The sequence below is a fragment of the Sphaeramia orbicularis genome, chromosome 12, assembly GCF_902148855.1.
Source record: "Sphaeramia orbicularis chromosome 12, fSphaOr1.1, whole genome shotgun sequence".
NCBI classification, from domain to species: domain Eukaryota; kingdom Metazoa; phylum Chordata; class Actinopteri; order Kurtiformes; family Apogonidae; genus Sphaeramia; species Sphaeramia orbicularis.
In genome coordinates, this window is record NC_043968.1 from 75,247,601 (window position 1) to 75,260,582 (window position 12,982).

General features: G+C 33.3%; 1 protein-coding gene across 2 annotated transcripts in view; it reads right to left on the reverse strand.

The window, feature by feature from the left end:
• LOC115430442 (ras-GEF domain-containing family member 1B-B-like) overlaps positions 1-12,982 on the reverse strand; it is a 72,274-nt gene that overhangs the window by 28,982 nt on the left and 30,310 nt on the right. For both annotated transcript variants that reach the window (XM_030150449.1, XM_030150450.1), the window contains exons 2-3: positions 5,792-6,340; positions 3,654-3,776 (exon numbers count right to left, since the gene is read on the reverse strand). In XM_030150449.1, the coding sequence (XP_030006309.1) occupies positions 3,654-3,776; positions 5,792-6,334 (666 nt within the window). In that variant the 5' untranslated portion in view covers positions 6,335-6,340. The remainder of the gene's footprint in view (positions 1-3,653; positions 3,777-5,791; positions 6,341-12,982) is intronic.

A 12,982-nucleotide genomic window follows, 5' to 3' on the forward strand; every position in this document is an offset into this window, starting at 1 on the left:
ATAAAGTAAGTCAGCTGATACTGAGTCAACGTTCACCGAGAAAAAAAAACAAAACACCTTCTGTTTACAGTCTGTTAACCAAGGGCGAAAAAGGTCAAAATCACCAGTGAAGCAGAAAATACATTAGTTAATAGCATTTACTTGTAAAATCTCATGACGTTAATGTTTCAAAGGAGCTACAGTATTTCTGAAACTGATCCATGATTTTATTTGTACGTTTTATTTGTTCCAATTTTAAACGTTCCCTTCATACACATTTCCCCAAACTCTGACTTCCCTCTGTCTGTCTGGAGCTCATTCCTTTATGAAATAATTAATTCATTTCTCCAGTTTCTCTGGTAGAAAACTGCATCTGAGCAACCTGAAAAACATTAGTTTACATTTAGCGGCTAATTTAACCCATAAGTGCAACTTTTGTGGCAGCTCCCAAATGAATTTTTCTCTATTTCTACCTTTCTTAACTGATTCATCACAATTTTTTTTATAATATTATCCTCTGTATTTTGCATTTTTTGGTGTAAATCATGTATTTTCCTTTATTCAATTCACAGATCATGTAGATGTTCATGAAAACTCAGAGTAAATTCAGAGTTAATTATATAAAAATGCAGAAAAATGAAGAAAAACTTACTTTTTCAGCAATAATATCATGAACTGAACATAAACCCAGTGTGTCCATCCACTGTCATTGATTGCTTTTCAGCGCCATTACATGTGTTTTATTTGGGTGTTCAGAGACTCTGTAGTGAACATGGAAACACCATCATTTTCTGCAGCATTTATTCACCAGTAAAACCCATGACTTTAATCAATGCCAGCAGTTGTAAACTCTTGATTTATGTTCAAGTAGTGATATATTTTACTGAGATGGTCACTTTTTCTTCATTGTTTTTGTAAATATCAGTAACTTAAACATAGGAAAATACCAGATTTCCGCTAAAAACTGGTGATAAATCAGTTTGGAATGGTTAAATGTAGAGTGGCCACAAAAATAGGTATAGGTCTTTAAGTGTTAAGGTGTTGTACTATTGCACCATAAACCTTTTTGTGTGTTTTTTACGCATCATCAGTGCTCATTCAAAGTGGTTTATTGTTTTTCTGAAGGTCCTAAAACTGTAATCACCTTTTAAAAGTACCGTTTTGGTTTATTCATTTAACTGCAACGTTTTTTTCCTGGTGCATTGACTTGTGTTTTGACACAGTTACTCATTTGTGATTCTCTCTCACCTCTCCTTTTTCCTCCTCTTCCTTCTATAAATCATCATTTTTAACCCATAAGGACCCAGTGTGACATTTGTGGCAGTTCCCAAATGAATTTGTCTCTATATTTAACTGTACTTAAGTGATTTATCGCCATTTATTGTAATATTATCTTGTGTATTTTGTGTTTTTTTCAGTGAAAATCAGGTATTTTCCAACATTTGATTCACTGATCATGTAGATGTTCATAAAAGTTTAGAGCAAAGTTGAGGATTATTACATCAGAAATAGAGAAAACTGAAGAAAAAGTGGCTTTTTCTGTAAAATCTATCATGAACTGAACATAAACCCAGTGTGTCCATCCACTGTCATTGATCCAACTCCTTGGGTTTTACTGGTGCATCAATGTTGTAGAAGATGACGGTGTTTCCATGGTAACTACGGAGCCTCTGATCGTCCAAATGGGTCATATCTGATGACCATGAAAAGATGAAGAACTGTATTTTACGCCAATTATTTACAGTTACATTATTTACATACTTTTTTGTTGGATTCCAAACAAATCTTTACGTCAGCTGTTGACAACACAAGCCCAACAGAAAACAGGTGATTAGTGGTTTTACTGTGGCTGTTTTCTATTAACAAAGCTAAGCTAACGGAGCTAAGCTAACGAGCTAAGCTAACGAGCTAAGCTAACAGAGCTATAATGTAAACTATCAGCTGATGCAGCACGTGAAGATGATAAAACACTGTTATTTAGAGCGACTGTCAAAATAAACAGCTATGAGTTTGAGTTTGAAGGAGAAAAACTGATGATACTATTAAACAGATGTGCATAAAAAATGACTTTTATAACTGACACAGTCTGTGGATACATAGCGCTGAGTCATAGGTGGTTTTTGTCACTCCATTTCTGAATATCAATACTCCATAAAACCCCCTTTAATTACTCTGACTTTCATCTATCTAATTTTAGACCCTGGAATCTGGAATCCTTTGTTTCAACTAGTCAGGAAAACAAATTTCCCCTTTGTTCCAGATTGATCTTTATGGTAATTTTTCCGCCTGGTCCTCTTTTTTGTGTTTTCTATTCAGTAATGCACCTTGTGTAACACATACTGCATTGATATTCTAAATGTGAACCTTTCAAGACTTTTTTTTTTTGTCTTTGTTTTGTGTGTTTTTCTTAATGGAGAAGGTTGGTGTACTTGTTCTTGTTCTTGGGTTTGTTTGCATGTAAAAAAAATAAAAATGGAAATTGTGCAACAATTTATTTTCAACTGATGTCACATTTGCCTGATTTCTATAAAACTCCAAATAAACAAAGGTTGGAAAAAAAAAAAAGAAAGAAATGAGAAAAATACACTTGGGAAGATTTGGATTTTTTTCCAGTGTGTAACCACTATGCACTGTGTTCTGGAAAACAAATTGAAAAAAAGACTTAGATTTTTTTTTTTTTTTTAATTTCACAACACTTGGATTTACTTGTGACTCAAAAATGTCATGTTCTCTAAATTCAGAAAATGTAAAATACAGAACCAAGACTGAGGCTGAAATGTAACTGGAACATTCTCAGAAAACACTCATGACTTCTTCTGTCTGTGTCTCTCTGTTTTATTGAGTGACAACAGCGAAGTGGTTTAATTATACCTTCCAGTAAAGTAAGAAAAAAAAATAATAATCATAATAATTTTAGACCCTGTCGTCTCTATATTTTGCCAGTTTTTATTGAACCTTTCATGCACGAATTATGAGAACCTTAATCAAATTTTTTCCTGAGTGTTTTTATTCCTCTTTATGCATGAAAAAACACTGTGATTGAAAAATTTCTTCTGAAAAAATAAATAAATAAATAAATAAAATTCAAAAATACTTAAAAAAAATAAAATAAAATAATGAAAAACAAAAATTCTTATGAACCTATTTTTCATAAAGTTGCAAAAATGTCCACTCAGCTGGACACCACACGTTTAATTTTTGATGCTCAGAAACATGAATTTAGTGATAAATTGTGTGAAAACTATGGGGAGGGCTTGTGATTCTGGGGGTTTATGCTCAGGAGAGATCTACATAATGTTACCAATTCATGTCAGAAAAGATATGTAGTGTCGTAAAACTTTAATAAAGATATGTGTAAAAAAAACAAAAACAAAACAAAAACAACGAAAAGAACAACAAAATCCATGAATATACAAGAGAACAGCTATAGAATAGCTGTCCACTGTAGTGACCAGTATGCATGAAAGGGTTAATCTTTCTGTTTTTTTATGACCTTATGTTTGCTGTTTTTGCTTTTATCTTGACTATTTGCACTATTTTATCTTCCAGTGTTTAGAAAAGAACTACATAAACAAAGCTACAAGATGAATAATGTGTGTGTGAGAGAACATGGGCGAAACAGGGAGAACTAACAACCAAAGAGTGATTTTTTTTTTTTTTTTTTTTTTACACACCTTATCCAGCAGAGCGTCTCCGGATCGCTGCTGCTCCACACACAGGTGACAAACCCTGGTCATGAGCTCATACGGGTGCAGGAAGAGGCGTGAACTCAGCAGGAAGGTGAACACATATGACCTCTGATGAAGAACAGAGAAAAAAAAAAACAGCAATGAAAAGATCAACCTCCGACACGACTGAGTGGACGAGAAAAGAGTCAGCGCTCAGGCTAAGACGGGGGGTCAAACATACGGCCAGGGGGCCAAAACAGGGCCGGCAAAGGCTCCAATCCGGCCCTCTGGATGACTTTGCAAAGCACAAAAATTACACTGAAGATATTAAGAGTGGAGGGTGTGAGAACACTCTCATTCTCTCTTCTGTTTCCACCTGGATATTCACAACCCGCACAAAAGGAATAAAAAAAAAAAAAAAAATAGGACCTATGGCCCTGTAGCTTACCGGCCAAATTAAAAGCTTTGGGAAATGTATCCAGATGCCATTTATTATCACCCAGTTCTGTGTATTTATTATAATACAGAAATAGCCCATGTTTTGGTCATATTCTAATCAGATCTGTAAAATAATCAAATTACAACTTGATATCATTGATACTTACTGTTTTATTGGATCAATTCACTTCCTATCTGTTATAATGGGAACATTTTTCAAAGTCACACCAAATCCAGAATCAGATCCAGATCCAAATAATTTCAATACCTTGTGTTGACATCATCATAAAGAAGCTGTATACCAAGTTTGAAGTAGGGATGTAGCGATATGAAAATTTCATGTCACGGTTATTGTGACCAAAATTATCACAGTTATCATTATTATCGCGGTATTGTTGAAATTGTGCTCAAAATGTTCAAAAAGTACTGATACACACACTGAAATAATTTAACCAAGTTGTATTTTAAATAAATAAATAAATAAATAAATAAAAGAATTGGCACAACGTACTTTCTGTTGTAGAAACATTCAAATATTAACCCTTAGTGGTCTGAGCCTATTTTGTTCGTTTTTCAGTACTTCTGATTTTGCCTTTATATACTATATAAACAAATGTTTACTATACCCATGTTTGGGATCTTTTTTTTAGCACAACTTCAACTATATCATCTGTCTATTATTTTTTTCATTTTAACCTACTATATCAACATAAAAGGCCAGAAAACACAAAAAAATATATAAAATCCAATTTGAAAAATGTGTATAATTTATTGCACAAATAACACACAGATGCTTAACGAACCTTTTCAAAGACTTTAAAAGTGAATATTGGTTCCAAATATTAGGTGTGTCAAATCAAAACTGTAATAAATTAAAACTATCCTCAAATATTTGACATAAAAGCAGATTCTTACATAGGGTTTTTTTCCCCTAAAAGTGCGATAATCAAACACGGTTATCATGATAATTAGAATTTAAACGATAATACTAAGTGTCTGCAATTTTACCGTGGTTTATTGTTATGCCAGTAATCGTTACATCACTAGTTTGAAGTCAATCGGAATTGTAGTTTCGGAGAAGAAGACGATTGAAAGGTTTGTAACGGACGACAGACGACGCTGACAGACACCGAACTATGATGCCGCTGGACGCCGCATGACAACAATAGCATACGACCTGTCGGCTGGTAAGCTAAAAAACACTGATCTAAATAGAAGACACTTCACATAAAACACGAAGAAACCCCGATTTTACTTTTTGCACTAAAATAATACGCATACTAGGGCTGAACGATATGGACAAAATTTCATGTCTCGATATTCATGTCAAATATCTCGATATCGATACGATACGATATGACTATGGGTTCGGTGAAAACCAAGCATTTTTCCGAAAAATACAAACATCGTAATACAAAAGAATGTGAAAAGTGCAGTTTTATTTATAAGAACTCACTGCCAGTCATCAACATTAACATAAAGTACAAATAAATTAAATTTGTTGTGACTTCCAGAGCTGTACATGCAGGACGAGCACGGGAGAAATCCATATCGTTTATATCGTTGCTTTTTCAATATTAATATCTTGAATGTTCATATCTTGATATCGATACGATAACGATATATCTTTCAGCCCTAATGCATACATTATTTATAGGTTATGAATGTGACCCCTGAACTAAAATGAGTTCCGTGTAAGTACTCACATCGGGGTAGTAGTCCACTGTGGGAACCAGGTGCTGGATCAGTGCCTCAAGAGATGCTGAAACCAAACTGTTGTCATGGTAACACATCTCCCCATAGCTGGCAGTGATACCGTGTCCGTAATTGCGGGCTTTTACTGCAGCGCTGTTGTTATGGCACGACTGCTCGCTGCCGCTGCTGCTGCTGGTGTGGCGGTACGAGCGTCCGGGACAGGAAGAGCTGTGCTGACGAGGGCTGTGGGGCTGCGGCGACGAGTACAGGTTCTCCGACACCATGAAGCCGCCGCCGCCATTGCTGCTGCTGTTGTTGTAGTGATGCTCCTTGGTGGTGGCCGAGGACAGGGAGGAGCTGCGGTACGAGCTGTGGGGCTGCGGGATGTCGTAGGGGTTTTCTGCAGCCGAGTAGGCGCAGTTGTAGACGTTTTCTTTGGCGGGCTTCGGCGCCGTGTTGCTGCGGTACGGACTGTGAGGCTGGGGGTGGTTGTTGTTGTTGCTGTAAGGGCCACATGTGCTGAACTTACCAGCGTAGGGGGTGGTGGGGGGCATGATTACCTGCAAAAAAACAAACAAACAAACAAAAAACATGATAATCAGTTAGTAAAGCATAGTTTTTCAACCTTGGGGTCGGGACCCCACGTGGGGTCACCTGGACATCAAATGGGGTCGCCTGAAATTTCTAGTAATTGACAAGAAAAATCAAAAAACTAATTAATAAAAAAATATATGGTGAGTTGACAGAGACAATCCCAATCCATAACAAACTGTGAGTGTGAAACTGAAGCACTGTGGTTCTGTTTACACTGGTCAACAACAAATTTATTGTCGAAGTTTTTTGAGCTGATTTAGGATAATTTTGGTGTGCTGAATCCAAAAATCACATTAATTTTGCTCAATCAGGTCAACTTTCTGAACTATGCTACATATTGGCTTTTTAACATTTTTGCTTACATTTATGGGCATTTTCACATCATATGACACAAAATTCTTTCATATTTCTTACAATAAACAAGTTCTGAAGATTTTACTTTTGCCAATTTATGATTAATGTTTTTTTTAATATTACAGGTGAATGAAATGGCTTCGACTAGAAGATCTTGCAAAAATAAGCCTGACGTATTCTGCTACATCTGCGGTGAATACACCATTGTACCTAACAGGAATCCTGTTAGAAAATGATTTTTTTTTTTCTCTTAAAACCTATTTTGGGTGAGAACTATATAAAAAATCAACTGATAAAGTCACAAAAATGTAATCAATTTTGTGAGAAGATCATATTTTTCAAAATCAAATTAGCAAAAAAAACCTGACCTGATTGAGAAAAACAGATGTCATTTTTGGATTTAGTGGTGCAAAATGGTCCTAATTCAGTTGAAAAAACCTAGACAACTTGCAAAAAACATTTTTTTGTAACCCAGTGTTATCTGTCAAATGTTCTTTGTGGTCAGTTTCAGATGCTGCAGCTCTTTCATAATTCATAGTTTGAGTTATTGTTTGTTCAGTATTAATTTGCAGCCTTGTAAATACAAGTTCGACTGACTGTACATATATAACATACCATAACATAGTATAGCAAAGTATTACGTATTAGTATTACGTAAAGTGTTAAGTATTATGATCAAAATCAAATTAGTTTTAGCAACAAAAAAAAAAAAAAGTCTCCATTTTGAATGTCTGGGGTCGCCAGAAATTTGTGATGTTAAAATGGGGTCACGAGACAAAAAAAGTTGGAAACCACTGTAGTAAAGGGTCAAAACACAGTACTGTCCCGTCAGAGAGCGAACTTTAATTGACTGCCATTCCAATATTTATTTCAATATAAAGTAGCTCCTTGTTTTGGATAATCCCTTATGGTCCAACTAAAGCAAAAAGAATTTCAAAGTAAAAATGTGGGTCATTTAGCAATACTAATCTGTCAAATTGTCTCTAAAATGTAACAGAGAGATTTGGAATACTGTGTTTTGACCCTAAAGCAGGGGTGTCAAACTCATTTTAGTTCAGGGGCCACATTAAGCCCAATTTGATCTCCAGTGAAATAATAGCATAATAACTTGTAAATAATGACAACTCCAAATTTTTGTCTTTGTTTTAGTGCAATTAAAATTAAATGATGAAAATATGTACATTTACAAACTATCCAAACCAAAATGATGTGAATAACCTGAAAAAAACTGAGATTTATGGAGAATAATAAGTGCAATTTTAACACTATTACACCTCAACTTACCATTTAAACATGCATATTATGGACTGGATCTACAAAGGCACAAAATATTTAATAACAGGAAGTATAATGTTAAAATTTTACTTACAAAATTTCAGGTTTTTCCACATTTTATTGTTAAAGGACAGTTTGTAAATGTTAATATTTTCATAATTTAATGTAAGTTTTTACACTATGACAAAGAGAAAAATTTGGAGTTGTCATTATTTACAGGTGTAATGTAATATTATGTTTTTCACATTAAACTAACAACATTTGGAGTCAGGTTATTTTGCTATTATTTTAGTTGAGATCACATTGTTCTGTATGTGGAACCTGAACTAAAATGAGTTCGACATCCTTGATTGTTAACATCTGAAGTATCATTTTTGCAAATTCATCCCGCGGGCCAGACTGGAACCTTTGGCGGGCCGGATTTGGCCCCCGGGCCGCATATTTGACACCTGTGCCCTAAAGCAATATGATTATTTTCATTATCAGCATCATTAATGAGCATGACTTCTGATTGTTATTTATGGATATTTTCCTTCTCAGGGAACATTAAACAGTAGGAATCAAGCAGATATAGAATAATTAATCGGTTTGGATGATGGGATATTTCTGTACAATTTAGCTTTGAAAGTTCATTTCATTAAATTACATTATGCATAATTACTTTGATTGACTTTGAGAGAAAATCATAGCTCAAAAACAAATATTCTACCTGAAAATCTGTAGATTTTTGTGATAAGTTTGATGTCAACTTTGAAATCAGTGGTCTACATTCATTTATCGATTTATTTACGCAATTACGTGTTATAAAAAATGTTCATTTCCAACAGTGTCAGTTAAAATATCAGCTAATTAACTGGTTATTGGCTTTTACGCTGTTAAAACTATTTTTAAGTGATAATACAACTCCTCTGACCACTTTAGAGGTGTATATGTGGCATAAGTTTGTTTTTTAATAATAATAATAATAATAATAATAATAATAAAAAGAATTACCTTTTTCAGTACAACTTTTTTTTTGTGTGAAATTATCCATATGCAAGTTACTCAGTATTCTTTTTATATATATTATTAACCCTTTCATGCATGAATTATGAGAACGATGGTTGAGATTTTTTTCCTGAGTGTTTTTATTCCTCTTTAGGCATGAAAAAAACAATACGATTGAAAAAAATTTTATGAACTTTTTTTTCACGGGGTTACAAAAATGTACACACAGCTGGACACCATGCACTTAATTTTTGAAGAAGAAAAAAAAACATGTATTTAAAACCCAGCATCAGAAAATGAGATACTGTGCGAAAACTATGAAATAAAAACATTTTTCATGCAGCTGATCTGATGTTTTCTCACATTTGAACATACTCTAATACTAGTTATTACTAACTTCATGCAGATAATATGCAAAAAGACAGTCATGGTATGAATGTCAGTGTATGGGATGGTGCATAAGCGTCCACTGTGTTGGCTGATATGCAACTAAAACAACTAAACCCATGAATATACAAGAGAACAGCTGTAGAATAACTGTCCACTGTAGTGACTTATGCATGAAAGGGTTAAATTACATTATGCATAATTGCTTTGATTGACTTTGAGAGAAAATCATAGCTCAAAAAACAAATATTCTACCTGAAAATCACATAGATTTTTGTGATTAGTTTGATGTCAATTTTGAAATCAGTGGTCTACATTTATTTATCAACTTATTTACGTAATTATGCGTTATAAAAAAGTTCATTTCCAACAGAGTCAGTTAAAATATCAGATAATTAACTGGTTATTGGCTTTTACGCTGTTAAAACTATCTTTAAGTGATAATACAACTCCTCTGACCACTTTAGAGTTGTATATGTGGCATAAGTTTGTTTTTTAATAATAATAATAATAATAATAATAATAATAATAGTAATAATAATAATAAAAAGAATCAACTTTTTCAGTACAACTTTTTTTTTTGTGGAATTATCCATATGCAAGTTACTCCGTTTTCTTTTTATATATATTATTAATGTTACTACTACTTTTACGTTTGTCTCTTATATTAAAAACTCAATAAACATACTGCTGAAAAATGTCTGCGTAGGCTCTTATTTGCCCAGGTTATCATTCTTCTAGGTAGTTCATCTCAATCGAGAAAAACTACCAAGAAGAAAAAACACTGTTGAGAAAAACAATAAAAAATAAAAACTTAATTGCAATATATTTGTCACTGGTACCAATCAGCCTCTAGAACAGAGGTCTCAAACATTACACTGTCGATATGAATCATTTTACTTCAGGTTCCACATTCAGACCAATTTAATCTCAAGTGGGTCGGATCAGTAAAATACTATCATAATAACCTATAAATACTCACAACTCCAAATTTTTCTCATGTCATTTTACTGTATTTACACTAAAACAAACTATCATTTCACAAAAACACAAATAACCTGAACAAATATAAACATTTTGAAATTTCTAAAGTGTAATTGTATCAATATTCCTCCTGTTATTGAATGTTTTGTGTATTTGGAGATCCACTGTGATCTGTAAGTTGTAATGTACACGTAAATGATAAACTGATACATGATAATATTGTTAAAACTGCACTTAGTTTTCTCGAGAAATTTCAGTTTGTTCATGTTACTCACATTGTTTTAAAGGATAGTTGGCAGATGTAAACATTTTCATCGCATAATTTTACTTCTTTCGCTATAAAACATAGAGGAACGTTTGGAGTTGACATTATTTATATATTATTATAATATTATTTCACTTCAGATTAAATTTGTCTTAATGTGGCACCTGAACTAAAATCAGTTTGACACCCCTGATCTAGAATAAAGAACCAGTTCTAATAGACAAACCAGCTTCTGAATCGTATGCATCACAGTTCATCGGTTCCTATTATCACTACAGTCTTGTTTAACAGTTATGCACTTGAAAACAGTGACGTCAAATGTACAGAATGTCACCTGATTTGATAAAGAACAACCGTTGTAATGACTGTAAAATTGTCATTTCATGTAACGCTGTAAACATCCTGTGGAGAGTCCCTCAATGCAACGTGGCTTAAAAATAACATCTATTCATGGAGCAGTGATGTAAACTGATAAGAAGTGGTATCGATTGTGCTCTACAAATGATTTATTGGTTGATTATTCAGTTATTAAGTCAAACTAAGGGTGTAATAAAATATTGGTTCTGCAATATATCACAATATTGCATTTCATGATAATGCATCGATATTAAAAAGTACTGTATCGATATTTTTAGGTATTTATTCAAATGCAGAGATGGCGAGGATTCAGTTTTGGTTTTCTTTTTTGTTCATACATTACAGGGTGGGGAAGCAAAATTTACAATATTTTGATTGAAAGAGATTGAAAGACAGTGTATGACCAATTAGTTTATTGAAAGTCATGAGAATTTATTTCCCACAAGAAAATGTACATAATAGAAAATGTTTTTATTCTATGTGTCCTCCTTCTTTCTCAATAACTGCCTTCACACGCTTCCTGAAACTTGCGCAAGTGTTCCTCAAATATTCGGGTGACAACTTCTCCCATTTTTCTTTAATAGTATCTTCCAGACTTTCTCCTAATAGTTTTGCTCATAGTCATTCTCTTCTTTCCATTCTAAACAGTCTTTATGGACACTCCAACTATTTTTGAAATCTCCTTTGGTGTGACGAGTGCATTCAGCAAATCACACACTCTTTGACGTTTGCTTTCCTGATTACTCATATGGGCAAAAGTTTCTGAAAAGGTATGGATAATAGTGTTAGGTATGATTATGACATCAATATATGTTTGGTTTCAAAACAATTGATGTAGTGGCTGCTGAGAAAAAACAACTAAATGTTCATTGTAAATTTTGCTTCCCCACCCTGTATCTCCCACTGATAAAGAATCCTTTTAAAAATTCCTAGATCCAGACAGTGATTCGGATCATTCCCAAAATCTAATTATTTGTTACTCGTCCCATTTTGGACATTTCCTGAAAATTTCATCAAAATCCTTCAATAATTTTTTCACTTATGTTGCTAACTAACCAACAAACAAACAAACAAACCGTGGCAAAAACATAACTTTCTTGGCGGAGGTAATAAATATATTATTGTAAGTATTGTAAATTTTGCTTCCCCACCCTGTATTTATTATCATTTAACACTGTTTTGTTAAATAATGGTTATTTGAAGCAACCCAAAGGTAAACTGTCTGACAGGCTGATGTTAGTTCCTGTGATGGGATGGCACAAAAATAATCTTCTGATGTTGGATGATTCGGGGACTGTCCACTCTGCATTCTATTCACAACTGATAGAATATGAACATTTGAGCTGGATCTTACGCTGTAATGTCTCTGAAACATAATTCAAGTTTTAAGTTTTTACAGAGGAAAGTATTTGTGCATACAGTATTTCTGGTGTAATTAAAATTTTTTCCAGCAAATAATCCTTTAAAAACAAGAGAAACAAGATGGATTAGGTATGTCACACCAGTTCCACCATCGTTTATCTAAGACCATGTCTTATGTCCATTCCACCCATTTTTTGTTCCTTTTAAACCAGTGGTTTCCAACCTTTTTTGGCTCGTGACCCCATTTTAACATCGCAAATTTCTGGTTTATTTTTATATAAATTATTAGAAATTTCTAGCAACCCCAGACATTCAAAACAGAAGACATTTTATTTGTTAAAATTAATTTGTTTTTGATCATGTAATAGTTTGCTACACTATGTTGGAAATAAACGTTAATTTTAGACAACATTTAGACTATATAATGTACATTTTTATTAGTAAGTTTTTTTTATTTTTATATAAATTAGAAATTTCTAGCAACCCCAGACATTCAAAACAGAAGACATTTTATTTGTTAAAATTAATTTGTTTTTGATCATGTAATAGTTTGCTTTAATATGTTGCAAATAAACATTAATTTTAGGCAACATTTAGGCTATATAATGTAATTTTTTATTAGTAAGTTTTTTTTATT